The 14,939-nt window shown below is 46.0% G+C and overlaps 1 protein-coding gene across 17 annotated transcripts in view; it reads right to left on the reverse strand.

Annotated features, from left to right (window-relative positions):
* Positions 1-14,939, reverse strand: part of MACF1 (microtubule actin crosslinking factor 1) — a 301,663-nt gene that overhangs the window by 161,486 nt on the left and 125,238 nt on the right. For 3 of the 17 annotated variants that reach the window (XM_082229491.1, XM_082229496.1, XM_082229481.1), the window contains exon 1: positions 12,914-14,089. The exons of 8 other annotated variants lie outside the window; for them this stretch is intronic. In XM_082229491.1, the coding sequence (XP_082085617.1) occupies positions 12,914-14,035 (1,122 nt within the window). In that variant the 5' untranslated portion in view covers positions 14,036-14,089. Of the gene's footprint in view, positions 1-12,913; positions 14,092-14,939 lie in introns of those variants that run through there. 6 more of the 17 variants (XM_082229495.1, XM_082229494.1, XM_082229490.1 and 3 more) reach the window with 5 other exon arrangements.

Raw genomic sequence — 14,939 nt, forward strand, 5'->3', positions numbered from 1 at the left:
AACTGTAAAACAGAGCACTAGAAAGACACAGCACTATTAAAAACCACTAGTATCACTAGAATACAGTAGTGAAAACAGCAGACTCAATAATAAAACACCTTCAAGAATAACATTTTTTTAAAAAAATTAGCTTGTTTTCCCTTTAAAATGGTTCAGTTTTACATCTCAATACCTGAGAGAGAGCCAAGAGTTGGTCACAAACCTGGGTACAGGCTTCCATAGCTTGAAGTGTGCTTGGAAATGCAATGTATGTTAACTCTGTATAATACCTGAACTGAGAAAATCACAGTCATGGCAGTTCCCTCACCTCTCCAGGTTCTCTAGACTGAAGCTAGTCTTGCTTCTATTTCACTATATTATTTACTTAAAATATTTATAAACCACCTTTCATCACAATGATCTCAGTGGGGGGGGGACAAAATTCCCTTTAACACACCAAATCTATAGCTCCTGAAAACAATAAATACAACAGCCCTAATTACAGAAATGTCTACTTAATTCTAGGTACCAATAAATGATTTTCCAGTCCTAGAGCTGGTTCTAAAATGAGAAAGAGAAGTTGGTCCAGCCATACCTTCGTTTTGAGCTGACAGGAACAACTTTATCCTCAAAATGCTTTGCAAATTTGTCACAGCAAGAGACAGAGGGTCCCATCCCCCTCTTCGCTGGGATAGGATCTTTACATTTAATACAAACTCAAAACAACTCTGCTGGACAGCTCCTTAAGGATGCAAAATGAGGCGGCAAATTAAGATTGTCTTGCTGCCCTCACTACCACATGGAAAGCACAGCCATGTCCTGTTCTCATTTGTATTTCATCATTTTTCATCATTTTGCAGAACTTGCACACCAGCCATTGCCCAGCTTGCTTCACTGGCTAATAGTTCCCCAGAAGACCAAAGAGCCTCACAGGCTCTGCAGCACTAAGAGCAATCACATGGATGGCCCTCTCCATCTCATCTTTTCATAGTGCTATCAGGGCCTCAGCAAGATCACCAGTCATGTCCCCCAAAGCATTCAATAATTCCTCTAATTATCTAATTCTCCAGAAGTGAACCATAATAATGGTCCTGCAGGAAGGATGTGCTGCCACCAAGTCAAGCCAAGCCTCCCCTGTTCTGATCATGGCAAAATAAACGAACACCCCCTCGTAATAGCAGATCACTCCACACCTGCTCTATAGCAGACCACAGATCAAGCGCACACACTACCAAATGCAATAGAGCAGTAATGTATTAAGGTTCACCCATGATGGCCATGAAGACCTAAACAAAGGTAACCCTGGTGTGAATGTTTAAGTCCTCCAGAAGAATCATCCCTGGTTCTTCAACCCTGAAACTACATCTGCTGGCTCAGATAAAGCTGGATAGATGAGACACCAGCAACACCCACTCTGTCTCTCTGTCCCAATGCCAGGCATAAGCCCTCAAATCCAGGTTCTGGCTGAGACCCTGGTTTCATGATATGCCTGGTATGTTAACCAGGATTAAGTGTTACCTTTGTACTATGCCTGCACCACATCCATTTAAGAGCAGGGGACTGATATTTTGCTGCCAGTCCCATTGGACACAGCCAATTCCCCCTTAGAAATTCCTAAACCAGGGTGCCACTAATCCTCAATGCTTCTAACTCTCCTTCAGCAACAAAAGCAGGACTAGGTGGGGCAGGCAGGAAAAGGGATCTGAAGCAAGCAGCGAAAAGGCGATTTTCATTTGGTTCTCTGCTAGCTAAACCTAAGAGGTCTGCTTAATTCACAACATTTGAGGGCCAAAAGAGGATTGCTGGCAACACAATGCAGTGGGTGGAAGAGGGAATTGCCTCCAGAGCAGAAAGGGAGCAGTTTAGAGAGAGAGCATGAATGCTTCCTGGGCCTTTGCCCCATATGCTGCAAGGCTTCCATCAGACCCTACCGGTCCCCAGATCCATATTCTTTTTCTGTCTGGGAGCCAAGCCCCATCTTCATCGATGCAGGCGGCTGGAAGAACACTCAGAGGAACGGTGACGGCATAGTGACCCAGTTTCCAATAAAAGGGAGAGAGGGAGAGGGGAGTGGGCTGCCGAATGCTTTTTGCACTTGATGGAACGTGCACACCTTCAGGCACGAGACGAGCGCTGGGAAAGAGGGTGGGGCTCAGCTCTTTCCACGGCGAGCTGGATTGCCGCTCCTTAATCAAAGGAACACTTTGTAAGCAGGCAAGAGCTGGCTGAGAGAAGGATGCCAATTTCACAAGATCAACACATCTGTGGGAATGAAATACGTGCCATAATTTAGAATGGTGACGGCCCTCCCACCACTAGTGCAATCTACAGGAGGGCTTGAGGAAGGGAAACAAATCCAGGACATTTAGCATCTACTAGAAAATTGTCCTTTTTCAAGGGCACACAAATTTTGGCTGGGCTTAGTAACCAGCCAGAAGTTACCTCCACTTCTACCTATGCCTCCACCCCAGGGAGGACCAGCGTCTCACTTTGGACTTATGAAAGCAGTGAGAATTCTCCAAGGACTTTCAAAGCCCAGCAGGAGGTCAGAGATGAGCCCCCAACCCTCCACTTTACACTGGGGTCAGCACTCACCAGACCAACAGGTGCGGTCATCACAGGCAATTCAGAGAGTGCACTTGTGGAACCCCCACCATCACTGTGACAGTGATAGCACATGAGTTACCAGCCACTGTGTCTGTAAGGAAGTGAAGGAGCAAGACCCAGTTCTTGCAGGAGAACCAGGCTCAGACCTGTGGCTTCCTTGCTGCACAGGGGCAGCTGTCACCCCGTTTTCACAGTCCTTTCTTCACGGTCTCTTGGCCACTTTGGGCTTTTGCAGCACACAAAAGATCCTATGGGGCATGTGGGGCCGTGGAATGCATGGAATCATGAGATCTCCTCTGTGTACATGCCAAGTGCCTCTTTTATCCAGAAGGGGGAAGGTCAAAACACCACCGCCACCACTCAGGATTTCTAAGTAAGCAAAACCCATTCAGCACTACATCTCAAAATGACTGGCAGCAACCCAATACAGTGGTACCTCGGGTTACATACGCTTCAGGTGACATACGCTTCAGGTTACAGACTCCGCTAACCCAGAAATAGTACCTCGGGTTAAGAATTTCACTTCAGGATGAGAACAGAAATTGTGCTCCCGGCAGCACGGCGGCAGCAGGAGGCCCCATTAGCTAAAGTGGTGCTTCAGGTTAAGAACAGTTTCAGGTTAAGAACAGACCTCCGGAACAAATTAAGTACTTAACCCAAGGTACCTCTGTATCATGTCCCAATTTGTGGCAGTCCAGAGAAATATGGAAGAAGAGACACACATAGTCATATTGGGGGGAAATAAAGAATATATTCCTGGATCACCACAGCTCACAGCCAGTTCATACACTGCCTTCACCAACATGCTGACCTCCAGTTGTTTTGGACCACAACTCCCACTGAAGACTATGGTGGCTAGGGCTGATGAGAGGTGTAGTTCTAGATATCAGGACACCAGCTTGGGGGAAAGTGTTCTGAGGCTTGGTGGGAAGCTCCTCAACCAGCCCTGTACACTCCAGAAGGCACAGTAGAAGGACAGCAACGTCCACCATGGTCCTTTGTCCTATGTGGTGATTTCTGGGTTTAAATAAATTTAAAAAATTAAAAATTTGTCCAGTAGCACCTGAGAGACCAACTAAGTTTGTTCTGGGTACTGTATAAGCTTTCGTGTGTATGCACAATTCTTCAGATAGTACAGTGGTGCCTCGCAAGACAAAATTAATTAATTCCGCGAGTTTTTTCGTCTAGCGAATTTTTCGTCTTGCGAAGCACGGTGTCGGAAAAGTTTTGGAAAAGCTTCAAAAATCACCAAAGTCTTCAAAAACCTCAAAAAAGGCTACCACACCGCGTTCTATGAGTTGCTCCTCGAAGTCAAGTCGCAACTGTATTAACGGTGTTAAGAAAAAGGAAACAAACTTGCAAGACGTTTTCGTTTTTCGTCTTGCGAAGCAAGCCCATAGGGAAATTCATCTTGCGAAGCAGCTCCAAAACCGCAAAACCCTTTCGTCTAGCGAGTTTTTCGTCTTGCAAGGCATTCGTCTTGCAGGGCACCACTGTATCTGAAGAAGTGCACATGCACATGAAAGCTTATACACAGAACAAACTTAGCTGGTTTCTAAGGTGCTACTGGAATATATATATATATATATATATATATATATATATTTGCTTTCGTAGATTTTCACGGGTACAGGAATGCAGGTTTTGGTGTCTTCGGGTGTCTTCCCGTGTAAGAGTCGGGGTGTCTGGGCGACGTTTCGACGAGGTCTCACTCGTCATCTTCAGGCTGGTGCTTTCGGCTTCTTGTTACTGGAACAGAGCAGAGTCTGGTGTTTGAGTTGAGTTAGGAACTCAAACACCAGACTCTGCTCTGTTCCAGTAACAAGAAGCCGAAAGCACCAGCCTGAAGATGACGAGTGAGACCTCGTCGAAACGTCGCCCAGACACCCCGACTCTTACACGGGAAGACACCCGAAGACACCAAAACCTGCATATATATATATATATATATGCTTTCGTAGATTTTCACGAGATATGTCGAGATATGTCGAGATATGTGTATATATATACACATATCTCGACTGCGTCAGACAAACACGGCTACCTACCTGAATCTGGGTTTAAATGTTATCACAGCAGCATGGCATCCTGCTAGAGGAATCGTGGAGCCACACCACACAGACTGTGCACTAATAGTCTCCAAGGTAGTGTAGTCCAGCATAAATATTTTGGGACTCAGGCTGAAGAAACCCAAGTTCAAATCCATGCCCCGCCACAAAGCTCAGTTGGTGGTCCTATGCAAATCATATGTTTCCTGTGTAGCCGGTCTTATAGGTGACAGGAGTTGCTGTAATCCTGTAACTGGCTGCCCCATGTGCTGAGCCACTGAAGTACAGGTGACAGGCTTCCTTGTGCGACCACAAGGGCTCACCACTGGATCTTCCTGTGCAGGAAGCAGTATAGCCGAGCCTTGCTTGAGCAACAAAGCCTTGGCCTGCTCATGTATCCTTGATCGTGCTTTGGTCCTCCTAACTCCTAGCTTGCCTGTCAGTCCTGCCTTGCTCACTGGTCCTTACCACTGGCTGGGCTCGTTACTCACCGCAAAACCAACACCCACAGCCTAGCCCTGAGCATGGGGCAGTTTGGGAAGATAAAATGAGAGAATTGTCACATTCTATTCGGTTCTTTAAAACCCTGGCCAAGGGGCCAAATATGCCCTGCCAAGCCTCTCTACCTAGCCTGCAGGACTGTCTCTATATCACACCACCTCCCCAGCAACACACTTTGCCCCCAAGACCATGTCCCTCACCAGCCCTGCTTTGTACCCCTTTTTAAGCGTTTTTGCCTAGCTGGAATGTGACTTTGAATTCTGGTAATGCCTCTTTGCTTGCCTAGATGCAAGACAAAGAGGGTGTGTGTGTCAACATTAGCCATAACATTCATTGATCTGTCCTTGTTTGCCACTGGCCCCAGAAGGTTGCCCAGAAACAAATGCAGACCCAGGTAACCTCCTCCACCCCAGAGGAAACACCTGCAATGTCCTATTTCCACTCCTGATCAGCTACAGTGGCATCTTGCCTTGGAAACAAGAGACCAGGAAGATGGCTGGAAATACAGGCCTCTCTCTCCCTGCTCCACGCAGCCAAAGGAAGGCGGCCTCGCCATTTGTATTCTGTGGATCAGCTTCCCCCCTCCACCTCTCTCTCTCTCCAGACACGGGCATGCTTATCACATAGAAAAGCCCTCTTTGTCAGCTGCTGCCTCAGAGACGGCTCTGTGGGGCTTTTGCTCTTCTCAGTCAAACGTCTTTCCTCAGAAAGCCTCCCCTCCCCCCACCCCTCAAAAGTCTGCCACAGGACTGAAGGGAGATCAGAGGTCACATGACCATAACACTTACACTGGGGAGACCCCAAATTTCAGACGCCTACACTGTGAAACAGCTACTCAAGTGATTCAGAAGGAAGTTGGAATGGTTGGACCTGCACTCCCCACTAAAACTAGAGATACCAGATTCTGTCACCTGCTTTAGAAGACTAGATGAATCCTTGGGGATGCAAAGTGCACAAGTATAGGCTGGGCAACAAAAAACAAATAAAGTCCAAAGGACCCTTCTGTATTACAGCATCATCATTCCACCATATATTCAGGATCTTAACCAGGGCTATGTCTTCTGCACTTGGCCTTTCTTGCTATAGCAATAGCCTTTCCCAATTTCCACTGAATACGAAGTACGACAGTATCCAACTGCCTTATTTCAGAAGGCTTATCTGGCTTCAGGGAGCCTCATTCTCCCAGAGAACAAGCCTTCGGAATGTTTTCTTTTTTAAAATAATAATTTTGACAGGTAGCTGTATTTTGGTTCATGTATTGTTTTGGGAAGCGTGAATTAGGTAGATTTGCTTTAAAATCCTACCAAAACTGATTTTTCTCCCCTATCCCTATTCTGGACTATAGCTCCCACCAGCCCCAGCAAGGCAGTACCAGGTTGACCAAGGCCTATGAAGCCTCATTTCACCAAAGACAATGGTGAAGCATTTGTGACTTAATTAAGTGACACTCAGCTGATCACCCTCCTAGGCATCACTGTTGAGCTAAAATAAAATCAGACAGACATAAAATGTTGCTGAGCCCCGGGATATTTCCACAATGTTTTGGAATAACAGCAACCTCAGCCAGATAGCAGATATAATATACAGAGGCAGCGCCTGGTTAACCTGGCTTGACATTCACCGTCAGCTCCCTTCGCCAACCCTCCTCCAGCCCCCCAGCCTTTTCATGCCAATTCAGATTGGAGTATCATGATAATTTAATGGCTGCCCTCGCGCCTCTCTAACAAGCTTCAAAGACATCTTCCAGAGTGGTGCTGCTTACTGAGGGGCGGGGCACCTCCTCAGCGGAAGAATCTGCCCTTGGAATTATTCAAGGAAGGAAGGAAGGAAGGAAGGAAGACTTAAAGGAACTGATGGTGAGAATAGAACCGAGAACACACATTTGGCAGTTTGCAAATGCTAGGTTAAAAAATAAAACCTTGAGTGGGGGAAAGATTATAAAGGTAATAAAGGGTAAGAGAATCATGCTCTTCCCCTAGGAAGGCAAAAAAGCTGCCACTCCCAGGGAATCAACAGAATGTCCCCATCTCAGCACAGCAAAATATGATCCAAACATACCTTAAAACTGAAAACTAGGACTCCAGACATCCTGATGGGAGGAGGGAACCTACAATGGAAGGGTTAACTAGATCTATCTTCTAGCTTTCTCTACAAACCACCCCCCACCCCCATTATCTGCTGTGAGGGTTTTCCACAAGACAGGTGTGAAACTAGCTTTTATTTCACCAGGGCCGAAGACCCAGTTTGGCACTCCCCTATACACATTTGCACCCATTTTCAGCTTTGTATTTTTGTTATAAAAAAGTGTGCCTAGACATTCCATGGTTGCGCCCATAACCTAGGTTTAAGGTGCCATTTAGCTCCTACCTTTCATATCTCAGTTTCTAACAGTGCCCACACATGCATATGCATACACACACAGAGAGAGAGGCAGGGAGCCTCAATGGCGTCCCTCTGGTGGCTTCACCTGGGCCAAAAAACCTAGCTCCTCTCCCCCCCACCTCCCAGTAGCTACGGCCCTGCACAATACTAGAATGGAAGCCAATGCTGAGGAGTGTGGAGAAAAATGATTAAAAATGTGTTTCAATTACAGTACCTTAAAAATATATATATAACCTGACTTAAGCCACACACACTATTAAAACTGAGTCACATCCATCTAGCAATAACTTTGGTTAACGGATCCTATTCTATGTGGGAGAGAACTCTTGAGGACAATGCTGCTCCCAGGCTTTGGAACTTCCACGACTGGCTGCCTCCTTGTCATTCTGCTGACTGGAGAATACTTTTTGTTCTGGCAGGCTTTGGGAAACTGGATGTTTTTAAGGAAAGGGCTCCATAATAGCATGCTGCACTTTCTTTTTTCCTATCAGAATAGGTTGAGGTTTTTTTAAACATTTTAAAAATTCCAACAATAGTTTATATACTTTTAAACTATAACTTTTTATATGTTCTGAGTTAAGTGTGTTTTATTTGTGTTTGGTTTAATTTTTGTGAGCAGCCTTGAGTTCCAGCTCTAGCGAAAAGGTGGGATGTTGTTGTTGTTTTGGTTGTTGTTGTTTCTATACCGCCCTTCATCCGAGGATTACAGGGCGGTTTACAATACAAAAACGCAAAACATAGTTACAATAAAAAAACAACACCCACACAGTTTAAAAGGCTATTTGTTCCTTAATTAGCAAAGGCCTGGGAGAAGAGGAAAGTTTTTGCCTGGTGCCTAAAATATGTTACAACAGGAGAGCCTTCTACAAGTGGGGAACCACTGCCCCCCCCAAAAAAGCGCCTGTTCTTTTGTTGCCACCCTCCAGACCTCTTGTGAAGGAGACACACGAAGTTGAGCCTCAACTGATTATCACAGGGTCTGGGTAATCCTCATCATCCTCAGATTGGAGAACAGCATTTAGACCCTAATGTTAAACTCTGCAAATGGCACACAGCACAATCCTACACATGCCTACACAGATGTAAGTTCTACTGAGTTGAATGAAGCTGAGTTTTAGGCACATGGTTGTAGGTTTACAGCCACAAAAAGGTACCATATTGTATTATTATCATCAAATCCTATCTGGACCCAGGAATCTGCCAATTCCTCAAAAATACTAGGATATCCCCTGGATTTCCCCACAATCATCTACTGACTGCATGTGGCAGGTAGTCCTGTGTGACGCCTTCCCACTATCTGAACTCTAAAATGATTATTACTATTTTGGACCTTAACATTCAGACAGCATCAGGAAGAAAAAATCTGTTTTGTCCAATAGCCTACTAACCCTTGTTTTACAGAGGTTTTGAGCATTTTGTATTCAGGGGCATGAACTTGCTTAGTATTCTTGCATGTGTTTTCAACTGATCTCTTAATTATTGCTAAAACATTTTTCTGACTTTTTAAAAAATGTAGGATACAGCACTGTACCACCAAATACTGCAGCATGCAGCAATATTGCAATATGGCATAGTATTAAACATGTTTTAGTGATAATTAATATAATCATTTATAGTGTGGACAGCATATAGCAGGATGTATACAGTAAAATAAGTGCAAGATCTTCCAACAGCGTAGAAAAGTCCATTGCAATTGCTCTTGTAGCTCCACATGTAATAGCAAAGGTTGGATAGCATTAGGAGGCACCCACCTGGAAGCGGAGGAGCTGAGATGGGCAACCTTGAAGTGGTTTCTACATTAACAGCAGCTAAACTATCAGCTGCAAACTATCTGAAGGTGTATGTGGCTCCCTCTCTGTTCGATTGGTTTTACAGGATCTGCAATGCTGCAATTATGTTGAAACTAAAATGCCCAAGCATGTAAAGGCAGGACAACCACAGAACAAATTGATACAAAGATGGCTACTGCTTTGAAACTTTGTGCAATGAAAAGTGTTAGAACAACACAGGCTGTGACAGTTTTAGGCATGTCTGATATGTGCACAACTGTGCACATGTGCATTGTGCCAAATGCAGGAGTGACCCAAAAATGTCACAAAAAGGGGTGGAAAAGGGCAAAGCGGGGGCAGAACTGGGAGGGCTTGCATGGGCCCTGCTGGCGCACACAAGGTTTCAGAATGTAACCCCAGTGCAAATCAGTTATTGCCCAAGTACTATGTTATTTGATCTGAATAAATTTAGACTGTGGCAGGGTTAGCTAACATGGTATCCTCCAAATGTTATTGCGATCAAGCGGTATGTAATATTTGAGGTTCCCACACTGTGGGGGATTCGTCTAAATGAGGGTCCTTTCCAACTCTACAATTATATGATTCGATGGTATGTAAATGTTGTGAAATAAATAAATAAATAAATAAATAAATTGTTGCTGGAATACAACTCCCACAATCCCTGACCACTGGTAATGCTGGCAAGGGCTGATGGGAGCTGTAGTCCAACATCTTGCACACATGCACACATCACCTTCCTCAAATGATCCATGCAGATCAGCTTAGGAGGGAGGCTTCTTGCTCATAAAACAATCAATCTGATGGGCAGTTTGCATCCCCATCAAGATGCTGGGTCGAAAGATGTGTCCCTCTACTCACTCCAGGGCTGCATCTACTTTGATTTTTCTTTCTTTTTGCCACCTCCCAAACTGGTGGGCTATTGGGGGACCAGAAACATTTGCACACATAGGGGTGTGTGCTGTGTGTGTACCAAGGGTTAGTGACACCCAGCTCCCTGCTGGTAGCTAAGTCTGCATGGGCTACCCTGGGGCACTATGTGGTTGGGCCTTTAGCCTTGCACAACCCCTTCCCTTGCAAAAGAAACTGCTTGATGACAGTAAAATTCTGACTGCTTTGTAAAGCTGGAGAACCAACAGGTTCTTGGCCATCTCCAGTAAACAGCTGTTCTCCATCTACTTTATGGCAGCTTTGTAAGCACTTGGAAACTGCTATTTTGTTCCCCACTTAAACTTCTCTCTGCTAAAATAAATGTTTCTTCACATGTGAGAGGTAATTTTTACTTGGATGAAGTGCTCCATTTAAGAAGCTTTTGTTAGTGAGTTATCTATGAGGGGCATATGATTGTATATTGTATTGTGTTGGGACCTTTGGGTGAAAGGATATAAATGCTAAATACATCCAGTTCCTTGCGCTTCTTCTCCCTTGCCAAAAGTGCTCCACAACCCTTCTGTCGTCTGTACTGCTCTTCCGAGAATGCCTTCCAGCTCGCTTGCAAGGAGAGGAATGAACAGACGAGAACTCCCCACCAACCTACACAGCATGCTGAGCTCCTGAAAAAAAGGCCAGTCCCATCCCATGCTGAAATCTCACCACAGAAGCAGTGATGGGAGAGGTACAAAAAAAGCCATACCATGTTATGCACCAAAATGTTGTTGGGCAATATGTGAAAAATTGCTCACCTCTGAATTGATTCCTAATAGCAAAATGCAAATCAATGACATACAAAGTAACAGAGAGAAGTGTGATTTGAGCATGTACAGAGTGCCCACCCCTCACCACAGAATAACTACAACCCATCCTGTAAACCAGGCATGCCCAAGGTCCGTTTCGGGGGCCTAATTTGGCCCCCGTGGCAGTTTATTTCCTGGGGTAAATTCCTAAAAAACAACAACACCTCAACAACTTTGATCCTAAAAAAGGTCAATAACTTTGGTTGGTCCTTCAGTTGGCCCTCATGGCCCTTCACGTCATCAAATCTGGCCCTGTTTGAAAAAGTTTAGACACCACTGCTGTAAACGATCAAGAATTATAAAGTGAAAAGGTTTCCCAATTCCATGGAAGGTGGAGAGGGATGGGAGGTCAATGGGGCTTGATATCTAGTGCCTCTCATTTTAGAGAACTCCTGAGCATATAGGTAAATTCTGGTGACCAAACAGGCTTGAGAACTGCCAGCTCCATCTGTCCCCCATCACACTGCATTAGTCAACAGCCTCCGTCCTACAATAATTGCTTTTAACATTAAAATTCCATAGAGACATCTAATAAGAGATATATGACCTGGTTTCTTCTTCTATAATGACATCATCGTCAAAAAGTCCGTGCCAAATTGCTTGGGCATTTTATGCCAGATCTTGATGCAGTTTTAGGGCTTGCCTGCCCCCTAACCCATCTCCCCCCATGCCCTGACACAATGCCTTGAAATCAACATCCCTTCCCTCTCCCTAGGGGCACACCATTATAAATTAACAGCTACTGTGCAGAGTTTTGACAGCTAAAATACATGTTAACAAATGAAACATGTGGTGGAAGCCCATGCACACACCCACACCTAAAAGAGGAAACCTAGACCAGGGATGACATTGGAACAATGTAAGTAGTCTTTCTGGCTACATAAAAAGCGATTACTGCTTGAAGCACAACCAAAAATCCTTGACCTTTGCCAGCTATACAGAAGGGCTCCAACGCCAAACCAGGCAAGTTCAGTTCCTGCCCGGTCTTACCATTTTTAGTTTGTTTACAAAACAAAAATGCACCAAAAGGGTCTATCAGCAAAACAGCAACTCTTGCCTGATTTAAATAAGTTCGCCTGCTCATCCTGGACTTAGCCCCATAATGTGTGAGGTAGTAGCAGAGGAAGGAGCACTACTGAGTACATGCAGAGTTCATTTCCTTCCTCGCCAAGTTAAATTATGTTGCATATGGGCTGAGGAAAGAGGACACAAAGTGTGTTCTTCAAATAGGCTTGAGCCTCAGTATCATTCTAGAAACCCACAAAGCACTAGGGAGAGATAACAAACAGGCACCCAAGTAGAGGAGCCAAAGGCAGTGCTGGGAATATTCTTTTATACATCACAATAAAGGTACAAATCTACAAGCCCCGGGAGAGGCAGGGGGATTACTCTGAGCCAGAGTCTCTTTTCTCACACCAGATCTGAACTCTGGGACTAAACAGAAGAGACAAAAGAGCTCCCCTGCACATGTATGGAGTGCATTTTCCTACAACACATCGCCTACAACCAATTTTAGGCAGCTGGGAATTGAAACAGCTTTGCAGCCTAGTCCACGACTTCCTTTATTAACCTATGTTTTTAAAATTCTGCATCACTGATGGCCAGAGCAGTGGATGGGATGGTGGGATCTCTTCCAATATACAAAGGCTGCCCGGTCTGAGCTTGGAAGCAATTTTTACAAACCCCAGGCAAAGCAGCCTGTTTACAAGCCTTGAAGTTGGGGGTGGGGCTCCCAAGACCAGGGGGTGGGGCTTCCAGGACAACGCAAGTCCCAGGACTTTTCCCATCAGGAAGTACCACCATGTAAGACTGCTGTTCCTAGCATGCATAGCCCTCCCAGATCCCAAAGAGGAAGAGAAAATAAACCCACACTGACCCCTCTTTCAGCTGGGCTAATCTTCTCATTTGCAGTCATCTGCCATTTAGGGCCTTCTCCTCCCACAGAGGAAGTGGGGCAACCTCCACAGAGCAACAGAGAGGTCCTCTCAGTCCCTGGCATCTTGACTTGCTGGTGGTGGGTTGAGTCGCTCCCATATCCTGAGGAGCGCAGGAAGGTGCTGGAGGTTGACCCACTGAAGGAAGACTTGCTTTGGGAGGGAGGCAATTTCACCCAGCTGTTGTCCCCTCCCTTGCCAACAGGTGGTTCTTGCAAAAATGGTGTCTGCTGAGGCTTCTCTGTGCCGTCAGTCTCCACCAGATCCACCAAAGGCGATGGGGTGGACAGTTCCGAGATTGTGCCCTTCTCCACAGTCCAAGAAGTAGCCCATGTGGCACTTGATAAACTTTCATTCCCTTCCTCACTGTTCCAGGTCCCATGAGACTCTTCCACCACAGTTGCTGGAGTTTCCAACTTTGGTTGCTCCCAAGACCTGCACACCACCACAGTGCCCGTGTCACTCTCTGTGGGTCCTTTACCCAAAGCTTCCCTTTGCAAAGGCACCAGAATGGCTCGGCTGTTGCCAGATCCCAGCCTCTGAAAGGCAACCAGCTGACTCGCCACCTTCTCGCGGTTTTGCTCTGCTGGGTTGTCGAACAGGCGGGCGATGACGGTGGTGCCCTCCTCCAAAAAGTCCCCTGGGCTCCCGCAGACAGAGGAGGCATTTTCTGTCACTAGGTCAGCTTTCTCAAGCTTCCCTTGGAACCTCTCCCTCACCTGCACAACATGCCCTTGCTCCAGCCCCTCTGGCTCCAAAGTGGGGCAAGCCTCCCCATATGGGGCAAGGCTTTGATGTAAGCCCTCGGCAAGGTCTTCTCCGTCCTCCTCCCGCAGGGAAGAGGCTCTGAACTTCACTGCCGCTGCCTCCTCTTCCTTCTCTTCAGCAATCTCAGTCCCTGCAGAAGGTCCCTCTGCCACCAGATCAGTGCTTTCTGGCACCGTCCTCTTTTTCCCCTTCTTCTTCCGTTTGAAGCGGGCTTTCCTTCTGGGGGAGAAGGGAGCATTCCCTGCCTCCCCAGCTTGATCTTTCGGCTCTTTAACACAGCCCAGAGTATTCCCCATCTCCCTGGTGCGCAAGACACCAGTGACAATGCAGCTAAGCTGGCACCAGGCTCCTGGATAAATCCTGACCGCCGCTTCATCAGATTAGATGCACATTAAAAAAAAAAAAACCACTACTGCAGGCACACTCATACATACACGCACACAGACCAAGATTCTCCCTTTCTAGCTGCTGCCGTTTTCAGACAGCCATCTTACAAGGCTGGGAGCTGGAGGAAGACACATTCGAAGCATCTCACTGCAGTTCAGAAATCACTTGACCTAAAAGCAGACGGAGCCCCGATTGGCTGCAGCTTCCTCTCTCCAAATATGAGGTAATGGGAGTGCTACCCTCCGTAAGGCAAACAGAAAGCGGAGAGCCAGACAGAGGCTGGGAGGTGGCAGCAGGAGGGAGCGAACAGGAGGGGGGGGGGAGAAGCTGGTGAGGGGTGTGGCACGAAGACAGATAGATGGAAATCAGGGAGCAAAGTTTTTTTAAAAAACAGAAAGCAGAAAAAAGCAAAACAGCAGCAACAACAAAGATATTGAGCTGAGAGAAGGTAGCATTTAAAGAAGGGGGGGCAGAGAGACATAAAAAGAAAAATCCCAGGAGGAGACAAACACACTGTGCATACTAAGAGAATGCCCAGAGCTGCTGCTGCGTTCGATACAGAAAAGAGAAATCTGAGCAATAACAACCAAGGGATTTGTGGAGATACACATTATGAAGGCTGGAAAGAGGTGTTTGGGGCGGGGGGAGGACTCTCCAGCTCAGTTACACCTATAATATTTGATAGCCAGGCATTTGAAACTTGCATCTATCTCCCTTGATCATGAATATGAAGGTAAGGTTTTTGGGATGTCCAGAAGTCAAGGAGGGATGCTGACTGTTTAACAATAAGGTGTCCCTGGATAATCAAAGCAG

The sequence above is a fragment of the Podarcis vaucheri genome, assembly GCF_965113315.1.
Source record: "Podarcis vaucheri genome assembly, chromosome: 7".
Classification (NCBI taxonomy): Eukaryota; Metazoa; Chordata; class Lepidosauria; order Squamata; family Lacertidae; genus Podarcis; species Podarcis vaucheri.